Source organism: Notothenia rossii, assembly GCF_949606895.1.
Source record: "Notothenia rossii genome assembly, chromosome: 7".
Classification (NCBI taxonomy): Eukaryota; Metazoa; Chordata; class Actinopteri; order Perciformes; family Nototheniidae; genus Notothenia; species Notothenia rossii.
In genome coordinates, this window is record NC_136905.1 from 19,360,451 (window position 1) to 19,376,621 (window position 16,171).

Consider the following 16,171-nt stretch of genomic DNA (forward strand, 5'->3'; position numbering starts at 1 on the left):
TATCCTCATCATTAACATCATAATTACCTTTATAATGGATTTCAACAGCACTGAGTCCTGGCTTTTGATCAATACTTCATTTCCCACAATGCCTGTAATCGGTAGTGCCAGTAACAGGAGTGGCATGGAAGCATATCTTCAAAGACTGGCTCATTTAGACGAGGGGCTCTACCATGACTTTTACGGCCTCTGGATCGCACTGATGGTCATAAACTCTCTCATTTTCATGGTAGGCATTTTTTGGGAGCACTCATAGTAAAGATAGATATACTTTACATCCTTATAAGTTTCAACTCATAGTGACCATGCCGTCTGCACCAACATCCCAATCCTTTCTCCTCTCCCACAGGTTGGTTTGGTGCTCAACATACTCGCCCTTTACGTTTTCTGTTACCGCACCAAGCAAAAGACCACCTCAGTGATCTACACCATCAACTTGGCGGTGACGGACCTCTTGGTGAATCTCTCTCTGCCGACTCGCATCCTGCTCTACTACAGTGGGGGGGCTTGTCTCACCTGCTCCTACCTGCACATCTTCAGCTACTTTGTCAACATGTACTGCAGCATCTTGTTTCTGACCTGCATATGTGTGGATCGGTACCTCGCCATCGTGCAGGTGGGTTTTGCCTGCAGAATGGTAACATAATTGCTCTCAAGCCTAAAAAACTGATATTTCTGACTTTAAAGGTCACCAATTATGCAAAATCCACTTTTTCAATTTTATACATAAACATGTGTTCCCTCTGTGTTAAGGGATTCTGAAAGTTTCAGTAAAAAGATTCGCTCACTTTTTGTCCTGATCCATTTATATAAAAATCTGAGCTTCTGATCAGATTTTGGCCACTTTGTGATGTCAAAACGATTTTTTGGCTTGTGCAACCGTTAGCCAATCCCAAACCAAGATACCCCCCCCCCCCCCCCCCCCCCCCCTTATCACCTGAATCTCCTCCTAGAGCACCATTGTGTTCTTTTTTCTTTTTAACCAAATATCTCTCAGAGGGGCTTTGAGAGTGGCTCCTTATTTTCATCTAAAGTAACAGACACAGAATCAGCATTTTTGAAACTGGGCTGAAACAGAGGTGTTTATGGGATGCTACAATGCATGATCTGTTCAGAGACATGTTTTGTATATATCTGAGACCTATAATATATTGATGAAAAACAGTATAATAGGGGACCTTTAAATCCACGAGGAAACTACAGATTTTCTTTTGTCCTTGCAGGTTGAAGCTTCCCGTCGGTGGAGGAACTCCAGTGTGGCCAAATGTGTGTGTGTTTCAGTCTGGCTGTTTGCCATCGTGGTCACCTACTCCTTTCTTTCCACTGCCTTCCAGAACCCGGGCTGCTGCCTCTCAAAGCTCCTGTTTTTAACCATCACTGAGTTCTTTCTACCGCTCATCATCATTATGGTCTTCACGGTGCGGATTATGTGGGCACTAGCTGACCGCCGCCTTATGCAGCAGAGCAGGTATGATCAGTATTATGTTACCAACACACACAAGCAAGTAAGTACATCATATCATGCAGTTTAAATATGTTGTATTAAGTGTCCAAGTTTCATATAAGATCATACCTTAAAAGTAAAAGAACTGAGATAAATTGACTGACATTTCATCATTGGCAAATGGTGTATGGGATCATTGGGATGCTGATGTTGTAATGGTGCTTTTAACTGTAATTTCTCAGAGATAGGAGAAGGAGGGCTGTCCAGCTGCTGAGCATAGTGTTGATCATCTTCACTGTCTGCTTCACACCTTTCCACATCCGACAGGTGAGTGAGAGAGGATGTCACATTCTTTTAAAAGTATTATCATCATGTTTTTATAGCCCATTATCACTCAAGTAGTCCAAACACAAAAGGGTCACAAGATAATATCCTTCAAAATGACTATCGGAGACAGAAAAAAATATAGAGCTCATAACTCATGTCCATACTCAGGCCCTTATCTCTTATAAGTGGAAGCTTTTTTAAGTAGTCACAAACAAAAACTGCTTTCTTATCAAGACAAGTAGATACAAATGTTGAACAAAAACATACATTGTTGTTAGTAATCTGAACTGTGTTCTCTTCTTGTGTTGCAGGTGGTGGTGTACTTCCACCCTGAAATGCCTCATCACGTGATAGCCTACCACTTGACTGTCACCCTCAGCAGTTTGAATAGCTGCATGGATCCTGTCGTCTACTGCTTTGTCACAAATAATTTCAAAGTGAGCCTGGAGTACTTTCTCTCCTCACCTCAATTTATCCAATGTATACTATTATCCTTCCTCTCTACCACCTGTCCATCTCCATCCATCCTTCCCTCTGGCCACCATTTGTTCATCCATCCATCATAAATTCACTTATTTACTCATCGATTCACTGAATAATTTACATCTCTCTCCTCCTTTAGGCTACCATGAGAAATATTTTCCGCCGCGCTGAGCCAGAGCAGACTAGTGGCGACATCATCAGCATGCAGCACAGCTCCAATGCATCAGGAGGGACGGCCAACGCCATCACTAATAACATGATCAAGATGACCAAGATCTCCCCTACACTGCAGAGACAATCTGAGGAATTACCACGCACTGTTAATTCACTTTCACAGGAGGTGAAGACAACCGGAAGTTACTGACATGTCACACAGATATTTCTGGACTCAGAAGAGCTCAGGAACAACAGCTGATAATAATATAAATAATAATAAGGATAATAATAATACCAACCTTTTTTTACTTCTCAAATTACAATTCACAAGAGACCATTTAGTCTGCAACTTCACATTATCATCTTGTCAAGAAACCTTCCCACAACTTTGGACCTGAAAACAAAACATTTATATTAATCCTTGAATATAAAATCCACATAATACTAAATCTAATTCATGACACAACTTATTTTATATAATTTTCAATACTATACTTTGATTAATTGGCTAACATTGCTTGCCAAAAGTCATGGAGTTAGGAAATGCTGATGTTATCGATAGGATAGGCTATATTGAAACTGATACCTGCCTGGGAGTGGAAGCTACACTGACAGACTAACAGAATTGGATCAACGTGGAGGACTTCACAATATACAATTGGAGTACAATGTTAGCAGATCAAACCTGAATGTCTTTACCATGGGGAAGGATAGATTTTTGTTCATTTTTGCCTAGATAACACAGTTGCACTTCAGAATGATTACCACTTTTGTGCAGCAGAGGGCAACATTGCTCTCTCTTTCAAAGACCATTATAAGACTAAGGAAAATCCAACCACTCAAGGGGGAACTATTTGGGCGACTGAAACAAGCTCCAACGTGAATGTTTGGGTTGTAAATATTTTTGTATGATTACAAACTGTATTATGATGTGCTATTAAGTTAACAATTGATCACAACAATTCACAAATGGAGAAAGTATTGGGGTAAATAAAGGGGCATTCAGATGATTCAAAGACTTCTATGTATTGATCTGGTGAATTCCTCATTTTGGACAAAAATAGATTATTTCCGTATCTCACTTCGATATACTTTCGAAGTATGGGATTAAATTCTCTAGGGAATAAGTGAAACGTATATAATACCATTTTAATTAAGCCCTCTTTGTCTGGTTCTGCAAATGTAAAACCAGTTTTATTTGTAGCCTATTGTGGTTAGAAAAAATGAAAAAAAAACAATAGGGCTACGTTAAATATCCCATTTTCGAAAGTGTTATAGGGTCATTCCAGAATTGGAGGACAATTTAGACACCAACATTTTTGAAAAATGAACCTTTTATTTTATAATCTTTTTGTATGTATTTAGGAAAAACAGATAATAAACCATCAAAAAAAGTGATTTGCCCAGCTTGGCATCAAATGTATATTTTCCAATGAAGAATTACCCCTGTTACTCTAATTATAGTAACAGGGTTGAAAGTAACAGGGTTGAAAATCAATGCTAATTTGAGCCTTTAACCTCAGGAATTATTGCTAGATGTAGCGTAATGCTACTTTCAAGGCAAGGACAAACTTGGATATCTAATGCAAGAAAGATAACTTTGAAATTAATATGCTTTATTCTGGTAATATCAGTAACAGGGTTGAGTGGGTCAGAGTGCAACACTTTTTTACGACTGAAAAGATTGTAAAAATATGAAAAATAAAAGAGAGGACTTAGTTTTGGTCTACCCATGGCACTAGCACATGGCTTGCTGATGTCACTTCCACTGTGTCATCTGATTTACAGTTTTTTCACTTCCTGTGCCAATCTAAAAAGGTTTGGGTAACAGGGTTGAACGCATGTTGAGGGACACACCTTCTGTGCAAAATTACTGTTATTTAAAATATGTTTATGATTTAACAAATAGATTTTACCATTACAAGAGACATATATCAATAGAATAATACCAAAAAAAGTAAATAAAATCCCTATTTTAAATGTTATATTTGACATGCAAGTTGGTCACCAAGAAGCGGGGACAAGAGAAAAATGCCATTTTAGAGGATGTTCGAGAGCTATTTGATCATTTAAATAATATTTTGAAACCACTTTTTCTACAATTTTATACACATTTTGTCTCAAGACAAGTATGTTTAACACAACAAGTGCATGTTTTAGCATTTTGGGCATGGATTATTAGATTTTTTATATGGGGGACATGAAATGTCCTCCAATTCTGGAATGACCCTATTATTATACCGCTCTTCAAATCATAGATGTGATCAATTGTCATTACTATAATTTATCAGTCAAGTTGATTGGAAGGGACATCACAATCAACCCTGCCCTTTTTGAAATATTATTGCAATAACATTGATATTGAATTCATAAATTAGTTATAACATGATATAAAAGTAAATCTTTATTATTTTAAATTCCCCGGTTTAGTGTCCGCCCACTGTAGGTGAGTAGCTTGGTGATGTCATTTGCGTCCTATTACAACCGCGCCCCGCTTTGTTACTGTGGAAACCAATGAGATTGATGAGTGTAGTGAAGCAGATGGTCACTAAAGTTAGCTGAAAAAGGTTAGCCAGATTGCTAACCTAAAACAACTTTTACTGTCACGTTATGAAAACATGACAGACGCGGAACTACTTTGACTTCACCTTGGCGGAGTATAATCTATGGTATGTAACATGTTTCTTTCTTTAATATACTGGCTCTCTGTATTAACCGGCTAACGTTAGCTGCCTGATATACGTTAATGTATTAGCCAACCTGACATTAGCTTGCTAAGGTAACGTTAGCCACAAGTCAAACCTCAGGCGTAGTTAAGTGAACACTACTGTGTCCAGAGTCAAGTGTTTATCTATCGCCATGTGTCACGCTAAAGTCACTGATAATGCCTGGTTATTAACTACGTAGACTGTAGGGATGTACGCAGTTAATACACATAGAAGGATCGGTATGTGGCTCAGGTAAGTCAGCGTTACTGTTAGCAGAACTGCTAACAGTAACGCTAAACATGTTTTAACTGGTTCAACAAACCCCCAAGACCAACCCCCATCATTCATCCTTTTGAACAAAAACACGCATTTAAAATGAGACTTGTGGAGACTCGTCAATGAACACCGGAGCAGAGTACTCAGTCACTGTGAATTACTCACAGCAGAACATTTCTCAAGACTTTCTCATCTGTGGGAGGCGTTTTAACGCTCAGTTTATTTTTGTTTAAACATTAACTTATATGTGAACTATGATTGACTGACATTGGTTGTGTTAAAACGAGGAGAGTGTGGATAAACTATATCCCCAAAATCTAATGCTTTTAAAGTAATGCTATGACGGTTCGCAACACAGCTATGGTGTTGTAACAAGGGGTTATTTCATGTGGCATTTGTTCATGCCTCTGACATCTTTATAGCCTTCTATTGTTGTAGTGTTCAAAGTTATTTCAATGACTTCAACAGACTCAAGAAGATGCATGGATGAACATCTTTATAGCGATCTCAAATAGTTAAATTGTTGCAAAATGTTTCATTTTAACACAGCCCTCTATTACTCGGACCTTGACCCCATACTCAGATAATAGACAGTAAAATATAATCTTTGTTAGTCTTATCCGTCATTGACTGTAGAGAATGCATAGAAATTCAGGCAATAAGTTATGATAGAGTTTTAGTATTTAAGAGCTTTATCTTACTATCTAACTGCTGTTTGTTTTTCTGCAGGTTGCTGTGTCACTCAGTAGGTCTTTGCCAAGAAGTTTCCACATGCTTTGACCCGACCTGCCAGGAAGTGCTTTTACTTTCACACACAGACAGACTTTTGCTGAGCCCCTCTCTCTCAGTCCAAGTACTGCATGCACACAATCTCCAACACTCACTGACCAGCTACAGCAAACACACACAAACCTAAGCTAACCCTTCTAAGCTAGGGATACCAACACAGCTACTGGAACAAACAACACACATATCGCCACCCCCCCTTCTGCTACCTCTTCTGCTTTTCCGTGCTCCTCCCCTCTACATACCTCTGGAGCAATGCAAGCGTCTCTGCTCTTGCTGAATTATGAATCATGCAAACCACACTGAGGACCTCCATCGCTCTCCCACTGAGCTCCTGAACCGTGCAACTGGTCACATCTCAGCTTGATGGCCATAGGATAACATGTATGGCCATTTGTTTTTTTCATCACATATTTCTTTTTGACCCATTCTGATTTTACTGGTGACTCCTGCCTACTCTTCAATTATTTGCAATTCATTGGCTTTCAACCCAGAAGGTGCTGACCCCCAGACATGCTATTTAATATGAATAATATGTCTGGATATCTTTGCAGACACTGTGAATGATCAAGATGAAACGGATGGACAATTGTCAACTTTCAACTTGTTGTATTTATATTTAATAACATTGAACAGTTAGTTCTGCTCCAAGTATTGAAAATAGTAGAAATACATATTTGTACACTAATATAAGCCATTCAACAAAGTAAACCCATTATCAGACTGTAATGGGAGGAAAAGCAGAGGAGAGGGGGGCATATGGCCTTCCAGAGTGGAGGAAACCCAGGGAAGAAGCAGAAGAGAGTGACAGCGAGAAGGATGTGGGCAGAGTTATGCGCATCCCTCTGCATCGCTGGGTGATGCACGGAGCAGTGATGTTCGGACGGGAATTCTGCTACGCCATGGAAACCGCCCTGGTTACGCCAGTGCTGCTGCAGATAGGTAAGGAGATGCTTACTGTCATATCAAGAGAGACACTGTTGCTCTTCACTCGCTTCAACGAGTGTTCTAGTAATGCCACTTTGTCATACATTCAAGTTTCAAGGCTTTTATTGTCATGTGTGCATAGCTACGGTGTAGAGGTGACAATGAAAATCATTGGCTCCTCCAACAGTGCAACACAATAAACAGATACAATAGTACAAGTAAATTAAATTAAATAGAATATAATAGAAACAGAATGTGATAGAAACTGTGCAGAATAGTCTATATACAGTAATTGGAATATTGATATATATGATGTGAGTTGCAAACAGATGAATGTTATGTATGTTCTTTCAAAAGTTCAGGTGTTTAGCAGTCTTATGGCCTGTGGGATGAAACTGTCCCTGAGTCTGGTGGTTTTAGACCTCATGCTGTGGTAACTCCTGCCAGACGGCAGCAGACAGAACAGTTTTACATATCTACACATACAAATTCAATGAAACTTACCGCACTGGAATTTTCACATTCTTAATTGTATTGGCCCATTCTGTGCACCTTGTTGTGATCGGTATGGGACAATAGCAGACCAATTTGTAGGAACAGATGGCTTAGTGCCACTGACAAGCACACATACCTGTCTAAAAAGACATTCCTCAGTTTATTCGGAGGTATTTAAACCCCCCCTCACAAGTTACACAGTGGTAGAGTATCAGTGAAGCCATATATTGTTTTAAGCTGGTTAACACTAGATGTGTTCATATGTGTAGCATGTTCTGTTAAACATGTTAGGTATCTTAGTGATATATCTGTGGCAGTGCTCCCCTGATTAGTGTCAGGAAAGTGGCAGACCCACTTTGACTGTTTGCCCGGAGTCAGCTGAGTGTCCTTTTATGGGTTAATTGTTTATAAATATATAATTATAATTGGCTTGTTGTTTAAACCTACTGCAGCTATCCAAAAGGATACGCCCATCAGTCTGCATTCCAGCTGTACCAGTATTCAGGTAACAGCACCACCACGGGGGAATGTGACTGTTGTTTCACAGCCAGACATGATCTATTGATTTCCCACACTGCACCACTGTGTCATGTAACCTGTCTGCCCAACAGTAGTCAACCATGGGCTATGCAGTTAGATGTAGATGAGGTTTGCCAACATAGCAGAAATTGAACAAAGGTATTTTCCCCTGGCTAGGTATGACAAGAATGTCTAACAAAGCAAATGTTAGCCTCTCCACATTTCTCCCTATTCTCATTATTGTAAGAAAGGTTATATTTGAAAATCTTTTATGCACATCCCATTGAGGATGTGTTTGAAAGCATTGTTTAGGTAGTACTGCAGCATTTATAGCAGGATGTTCCTCCTAGCCTTCATGCTACACAAACCTATTGAATGACTGAGTCATATATCTGGTTAAATGTGCCCTGTGGAGTTGTTCTTAAAACAAATAAAAGTCATGTTGGCACAAAGTGTTACTCACTAAAACACACTGTGTTGCCCTTGAGGTCTAACAAACGTCTTGAATGCATTTCCGTCTGATTCATAGGGCTACTACAGGTCAAAAACTCCTAATGGTACCCAAGAGAGGTATTGCTATAATTCTAGCTGTGTTGTTGTCTTAAGAGAGGGAAAGCAGGAGCAGAGTAAGGCAGCATGTGTAACATGTTGTTCCCGTGAGAACCAGTCTCACCACCCAGCGAGCTGCCTGAGTTTAAGAATGTCCGTTTCTTACATTGAAACCACGTCTTTATAAGGATTGGAAAATTAGGATATATTCATTTAGCAGAGACATTTGTCATCATAACTGCCAGCTGAGAGCTGGGCATTGTCTGCAATAAATCTTCCATATATTTCAAACTAGTACACTGAAAAAGATCAAGCCACATTGATATTGAAATAGCTGCAAGATAAGGATGACTGTTCCCTGTTTTTAGTGCATGCTAAAGCCTAGTTCTGTCTCACAACTGGGGGTGATTTCACCACTTTCCTGGCTGGTTGGTGCATATTTCTGATTTGTTGTAACAGGCAACCTCATTATCTGAAATGCTCTTGCCACTGTAGACACATTGGTAAAGGAAGCGTATTAAGAGTACTAGTGGTTTTGAATGCATTGTTATGTAAAAGCTGTCATGTTAGATCGAGTAGATCATAGGAAAACATGCACACTTCTCTGCTGAGACTTCCACAGTTTGATCTATTATAGGCCCCTAGATGACAAGCGTATAAACACCTTGTCTTATTGATGAGTATTCTACAAAAATGACAGGAAAAAACCGAGCTGTGTAATTGATCACACGAGACATTGGCGCTCATATCCGTCTTTCAGTCAGCAGTAGTTAACTAGAGTTTAAAAAATACTATGTCAATCAGATTAATCTCATTGCAAATCTTTAACAGATCTCAGTATCATACAGTACAGCATATATGAAAAGATCAGTGTAAAGGAACTTTTTTTGTTGCCATATCTAAATGATATAGCCATTAGTGCAAAATGAACACAAAAGACAAGCTATGTAATAACATTTAACAATCTGCTTTGACAGAGTCACACATATGCGTACTTTCACTTTATCTTAATATTGAATCTACCATTTGTTTGTGTGTTTTTTTAGGTCTCCCCGAGCAATATTACAGCTTAACCTGGTTCCTCAGTCCTATCCTGGGTCTCCTCCTCACGCCTGTGATTGGCTCAGCCAGTGACCGGTGTACTCTGCGAATCGGCCGGAGAAGACCATTCATTCTGGCCCTGTGTGTAGGCGTGCTGCTGGGAGTGGCACTCTTCTTAAATGGATCAGTAATAGGTGAGTAGACGGTTCCAATGAGATTGCCATCTGAACTTTAAAACAAATAATGTTTACACTCTAAGTTTGTTTGATTTTGATATGTGTTCTGTTAGGCCTTTCCCTTGGGGATACTCCCAGCAGCCAGCCAATCGGCATCGTCCTCACTGTATTAGGTGTGGTGGTGCTGGACTTCAGTGCGGATGCTTCTGAGGGACCAATCAGAGCGTACCTTCTGGATGTTGCTGATACTGACGAGCAAGATATGGCTCTGAATATTCATGCCTTCTCTGCTGGTAAGACAGCATGCATGTTGGGACTCCAATATTTAAATAACACATAAGAAATGCATACATAAACATCCTCATGCATTTACAGTATAAGTGATATCACCTACATAATGAGTTTACAAATGTTCTACACATAGAGGCAGTACGTTTTTTATAAGCTGCTCATACTTGTCCTTGTTTCTTAGACTTTGCACACTTTAACATGCGTCCATTCCTGTCTCTTCAGGACTGGGCGGGGCAGTGGGCTACATGCTGGGAGGTCTAGACTGGACTGGCACAGCTCTGGGCCAAGCATTTAAAGAACAGGAACAGGTGCTCTTCCTGTTTGCAGGCATCATCTTTATTATCTCTGTCACTCTGCACATGTTCAGTATCCCCGAGCAATCTTTCGCTCCGTCCGACCGGCTTAAAGTCACAGGAAGGGCGGTGTCCACCAGTCAGTTGTCTTTGAGGCCTGTTGGTCACTCGGCACCTTTCCTTGATGTGATAGCGGAGGAGGATGCTTCTGCTCGAGCGTCTTCCCGGCAGGACAACGAATCAGATTCCGAGGAAGATGACATGGACTTCCTGACTGTGGAAAGAGTGCGGAGTAAAAGCGACTCAGTCTTAGCCATGCCAGACGCTACAATCGAGATGGATTCTGATCTCGATCCAGACTCTCAACATTTCCTGACAGAGGTGCATCGCTTTCTACCAGAGACGCAGGCAGAGCTACAAGATACTTTTCAGCCATCAGATCACATTATTGGGACCCTTTCTCCTTCTGGTGGACCCCCTGACCTTACTGATGGGATGGTAGCCTCTAAAAATCCAGCTTGTACTGAGTCGAAGGGTTCAACAAACAGCCCTCCTCCTCACCTTCAGATACATTCTGGTTCAGAGAACTCAAACCTTAAAAAACAGGTAACATCTCACGATTATCTTCTATATTGTCTCTTGGACTTTTGTGCTGTGTTTCAGATATTTTGTCCCATGTATTCAGTTTAATTTGTTCCTTTAATACGTCTGTTCCTCTCTTGTGTCCCAGCAGGTCAAGGCTGTCAACGGTGCCAATGCGAGCTTGTCCTCTTCTGACCATTTCAGTGAAATGAAAGACAACGCCCCCACTAAGCTGCTGACCAAGACCTCAGTTTCCTCACGCCCACACCCACACACCTTCTACAGACAGGTACAATTGCATTAACCATTTTCACATCTACTTTCTTTAATAGTATTTTGGCAAATGTGAAAAAGCTCATGCTTTTTTTTTCTCTTTAGCCCTCCTTCACTTTTTCCTACTATGGACGAGTGGGATCACAGCGATATCGACTGCGAAAGGCAGTGCCCTTGAGCCCTCGGCCAATCACCACCTCCCAGAGTCTGAATGACCTGAGCGAGCTCCATCGGCGTGCCGACCGGCGGGAGCTGTTGCTGTCAGCGAGCAGCCTCTCATCGGAGGGCTCCAGCTCTGAGGGAGGACCAGACAAGGGCACGACTGTTCGGCTGCTCTGGTTATCCATGTTCAAGGTGAAGTCAATAAGAAGTGTCCTTAACATTAATGTATTTTGGACCTTCCCTTATTTTACTATTGCGCTGCATCACATTCACAAACTTAATAGGTTTGCAGTTGCAAATTAATTACTAAATTAATGAATAACATATTTTTGTGAGATTCATCCTTCATGTTTCCCCTGCTAGTCTTGAGTTCTTGTTTCTTTTTTGTTCTCCTTAGATGCCGAGGCAGCTGTGGACATTGTGTGTGTGTCACCTCCTCACATGGTTCTCCATTATCGCTGAAGCTGTGTTTTACACTGATTTCATGGGGCAAGTCATCTACCATGGAGACCCAACGGTACACACACACACACACACACACACACACACACACACACACACACACACACACACACACACACACACACACACACACACACACACATGCATGTCACACTATTCATGTAGGCTAATCAAACAATACAATATCAGTTAACTTACCCAGTCTATGATGATTGCGTTGCTAAAATGATCCAACTTTTTTCAGGCACCATCCAATTCCACAGAGCTACTCAACTATCACAGAGGAGTGCAGATGGGCTGCTGGGGGCTGGTGGTCTACGCTGCTACTGCTGCTGTCTGCTCTGGTATAACCTAAACCTACATTTCAATCTCATTATTGCTGTTGTCTTCATTCATTTATATTTTCTTGTCATCTCTCCACTCCAGCAATCCTTCAGAAGTACCTGGATAACTTTGATCTGAGCATTAAGATTATCTACATTGTTGGAACTCTTGGATTCTCAATAGGTACATTTCCACAAGAGAATAAACAGCTGACTATAATGTTGTGAAGTTGGTTATGGACCAGTTGTCTTAATGGGTATGCAGAATAAAAGGAAATGTAATTTAAACAGATTTCATCCTTCTGAATTTAGGAACGGCTGTCATGGCGATCTTCCCTAATGTTTATGTTGCCATGGTGATGATCAGTAGCATGGGCATCATCTCCATGAGTATCTCCTACTGTCCCTACGCATTACTCGGGCAGTACCATGAGATCAAAGAGGTACGTACAGAAACAGAAAATAAACTCAAATATCCAAGCACGCTGTCAGAACCTGAAGATACATGAGAGTACTGAACACACTTACAAACACAAATATTTAAGATATGTATCATATCTTAAATATTAAGTATCATTACTTTTGAGATTTAAGGTGTATTGAAAAAAACGTCATGTTTGTCCTGTCTGTAAGCATACTCAACATTATAGTACTTTTTAAACCTAGACGCTGACAATCTACAGTACGGTTTATGGTACTCTCTTCTTTGTCCCTCTGCTCAGTACATTCACCACAGCCCAGCAAACACAAGAAGAGGTTTTGGGATTGACTGCGCTATCTTGTCCTGCCAGGTGAGCATTTATACTCTTTCCCCCTTCAGCTCTGAACTTAAACTGATCCAGTCGTATCCAGCCAAATTAGATTGTGATATTGAAAAAAGCATCAACTAACGACGACCTAGTGATAAATGGACTTTGATTCGGATACGTCATGTTTAGGGCTGTGAGCTTAAATAACTGGATGTTTCTTTTCTAACTTTGCCTCATATTCAGGTCTTTCTGCTGTTGATAAGAAGCAATGGAAAGTATGAATGTCCTCACAGTGTGTACTTTTCTGTTGTGTCATTCTATCTTGTTTCTTTTCTAGGTCTATGTCAGCCAGATCTTGGTTGCATCGGCCCTCGGCGCTGTGGTAGATGCAGTTGGGAGTGTGCGTGTCATTCCTGCAGTTGCCTCCGGGGGCGCCTTCCTCGGCTTCCTCACTGCCTGTTTCCTGGTCATTTATCCTGATTTAGAGCCGAGCAGCTCAGAGACCAACCAGGCCTTGGTGGGTTTACCTGGAGAGCCAGAAGAAAATGGAAAAAGGAACAGTGACCAGAGGTTGGCTCTGCTGAGCCTCACAGATGGGGAAAGTTTGAAAAACACTGAGAAGGACACAGTTGCCTGAGCATTAACATGTCAAGCTCCACTATGTGAGGATTATACCAAGTGTCTGTGCCTTTCTGATGGAGGGAGTATATTGAAAAGAGAGAAAACATGGCAGACCGTGTATTCCCATCTACAGAAATGTAGGCTGGGTGGATTTGAATGGAGAATCTTTTTTTGAGTAGAGGACTGGCCAAAAGAAACAATCTCAGTGTTGGGCTGCTATGCCTGTCTTATTGCTACCTCCTCCTTAAAACAAATACAAGTTTGGATGGCTAGAAGGATAGAAGTGAGCCATTAGTGAATTGGTGAGACTGTTCAAACTAACTTAGCTCAGACTACTGAAACAAATGTAAGCCTTCATTGCGAAAACACAAATGGGAAGCACGCAAAGCACTTTCTATCTCACTTCAGAACACTATTGTTAAACTGATGCTGCAGAATGACGGGATTTGTGATATTTTATTTCACAGAGGCTCCTCCATTAGTGCTTAATGGACAATCATAGTGCTGTGCAAGTGCGTGTGCATTACATGTAGACTGAATACAGATGTTCATATATGTTTCAGTCTGTTAAGGGAATACCTTTGATGGAAGTTAGGTTTATTATTTTGTTATTTAGGAAATTGCCAGAAAGTTTCAAAACAACATTCAAAGCCTTTTACATTTGTTCAAGACCCAAAACCCTTTTTTCTATTCACTTTTTGTATTCATTTTATTAATGCATAGAATGGTAGTGTGCAGTATGAAGTGACCTTTTATGACGTTTCTTTCTTAATGCGATACGACTATGCCATGAAACACAACACTTTGTTTTTTCATATTGTAGTAAGAATTAAGCCAGCAGCTGTCAATGTATGTTTTGCTCTACTGTTGAGTGCAATGAACAACAAAAGCAATGCAAAGTCTATCACAATACATTTTGCATTGCATTTCTGACCAATAGTGTAACATGGATTCTAACTTTCTTTTGGGTTTCACTGGGATTTGTTTTAGAGGTGGCATTTGTTTTGCTTTTTCTTGAATTATATCAAAACGTTTTTTTGTAATATACATTCCAAATACAGTTGAAAGGAGAAACACCATCATCAGGGTACATACAGTATATAACATCCATTAGTTAGAGTGCCAAACCTATCATTTGACCTGACCTGATGTACGCAGTGGTCAAATATCAAGAGGAATAGCTGCCATACTGCCAGGATTCAGCTTCCTTTAGAACAACTAACATGTTTGGAAATGGAGAGGGTCTGTAAAGGATTATTGTTAATATTTAGCAGAATGCAAGACAATGGTTAGGATAGTCCCCATTCTCACTGTCACAAACTGTGTGCAGTGTGCATAGTGTCATAATCTACAGATGTTCAACCTTAATTCAACAGTTTTTTGTAGCATCTTCAGTAAACTTTGCCAGTTAGTATACATGTCTTGCTCAGCCTTAAGTCTACTTATAAGAACAATATTTATTTATTTAGGGAGGTTTTAAGCTATATCGTCTACTCTAAAACATGCGCTGCATATTGACGACTTATATGCAAGGCCACCGACTGATCTATGCAAACTTGACATTTCCCTGACTGGGATGTGGTGACCAAATGAAACGTTTTAGAGGACAACCAGAAAGACAAGTGCACTACAACTTTTATTCCTTTAACACTTACTTAGTTCAATGTAATTTAGCTTTAGCTGGTCTAAATGTTTCAAAGATCTTTCTATCTCAGTAAGAAGCTTTTTACACTTCATTTTTAAGTGTTTCTAGAAACAGGCCCCTGACTTATTGAAATAGTTTTGGTTTTATACAAATGTTAAGGTGTTTAGGATGCTGATACTATTTTATGTTTTGGTTTGAAAGTCAATCCCTTGTGTGATTTTAAAGGGATCTTTTAATAATTTTGCTGCTACACAAACTTTTGTACTTTGTAAACAAGACATTTTTGTACCGATTGTTTTGGTATTAGTAAAAAAAAGAATGAATGCACCTTCACTTGTGTCTCTTTTTCTGCATGTAGTCTTCATTTCTTCTTTTCATTCTTTCACTAATGTTTGCAAAAGTCATAATGGAGAAAAAATAACCTCCCTTCAATGCAATTAACCAAAGAAAAATAATTATTGATATAAGTAGGGTGCAATTTACAAGTTAAAGGAATAGTTAAACATCTGTCATGGCACCTCTCTTACCCTTGACAGACAGAGAGACTAAGTATTGGAAGGGTTTGGTATAATGTCTCAGGATAATATTTTTGACCAGGAACAAAATGTATCCTTTGGACAGAAAACAAAATACTCTTATATTTGATCTCTTATCTTAAGTCAGCTAAATGTTCGTACAGCTCACCAGACACAAAAATGTATAATCTTCAAAACCGCTAAAATAAACCAACTTCATTTGTCACAAATTCAAGATACAATTCCCAAAGCGTGTTTCAACAGAGTTCGTCAGTGAGGTTAATCTAATAAAACCATTCCTCAATACAATACAAATAATCCTTTTCTGCAAAAAAATCTTATATGTTTCACATATTTGTAAAATGATT

The 16,171-nt window shown here is 39.8% G+C and overlaps 2 protein-coding genes across 3 annotated transcripts; both read left to right on the forward strand.

Moving 5' to 3' along the window:
- Positions 1-34: 34 nt before the first annotated feature.
- Positions 35-3,400, forward strand: LOC307046859 (G-protein coupled receptor 20-like; the record flags this gene model as incomplete). The annotated part of the gene is made up of 6 exons (XM_079693516.1): positions 35-229; positions 350-616; positions 1,224-1,468; positions 1,687-1,771; positions 2,083-2,208; positions 2,394-3,400. The coding sequence occupies 6 exons, from the start codon at positions 35-37 to the stop codon at positions 2,616-2,618; spliced, it is 1,143 nt and encodes a 380-aa protein (XP_079549642.1). The 3' UTR covers positions 2,619-3,400.
- Positions 3,401-4,884: 1,484 nt separating this feature from the next.
- Positions 4,885-15,615, forward strand: LOC307045587 (solute carrier family 45 member 4-like). 2 transcript variants are annotated; one of them, XM_079691345.1, is made up of 13 exons: positions 4,885-5,079; positions 6,124-7,122; positions 9,717-9,905; positions 10,001-10,180; positions 10,401-11,077; positions 11,202-11,342; positions 11,432-11,680; positions 11,886-12,005; positions 12,195-12,294; positions 12,377-12,457; positions 12,586-12,716; positions 12,996-13,064; positions 13,360-15,615. In XM_079691345.1, exons 2-13 carry the CDS (start codon positions 6,909-6,911, stop codon positions 13,657-13,659), a joined length of 2,451 nt encoding a protein of 816 aa, XP_079547471.1. In that variant the 5' UTR covers positions 4,885-5,079; positions 6,124-6,908; the 3' UTR covers positions 13,660-15,615. The 2 variants fall into 2 exon arrangements, with proteins under 2 accessions (XP_079547471.1, XP_079547472.1); XM_079691346.1 differs by having other exon boundaries at positions 11,205-11,342.
- Positions 15,616-16,171: the final 556 nt, after the last annotated feature.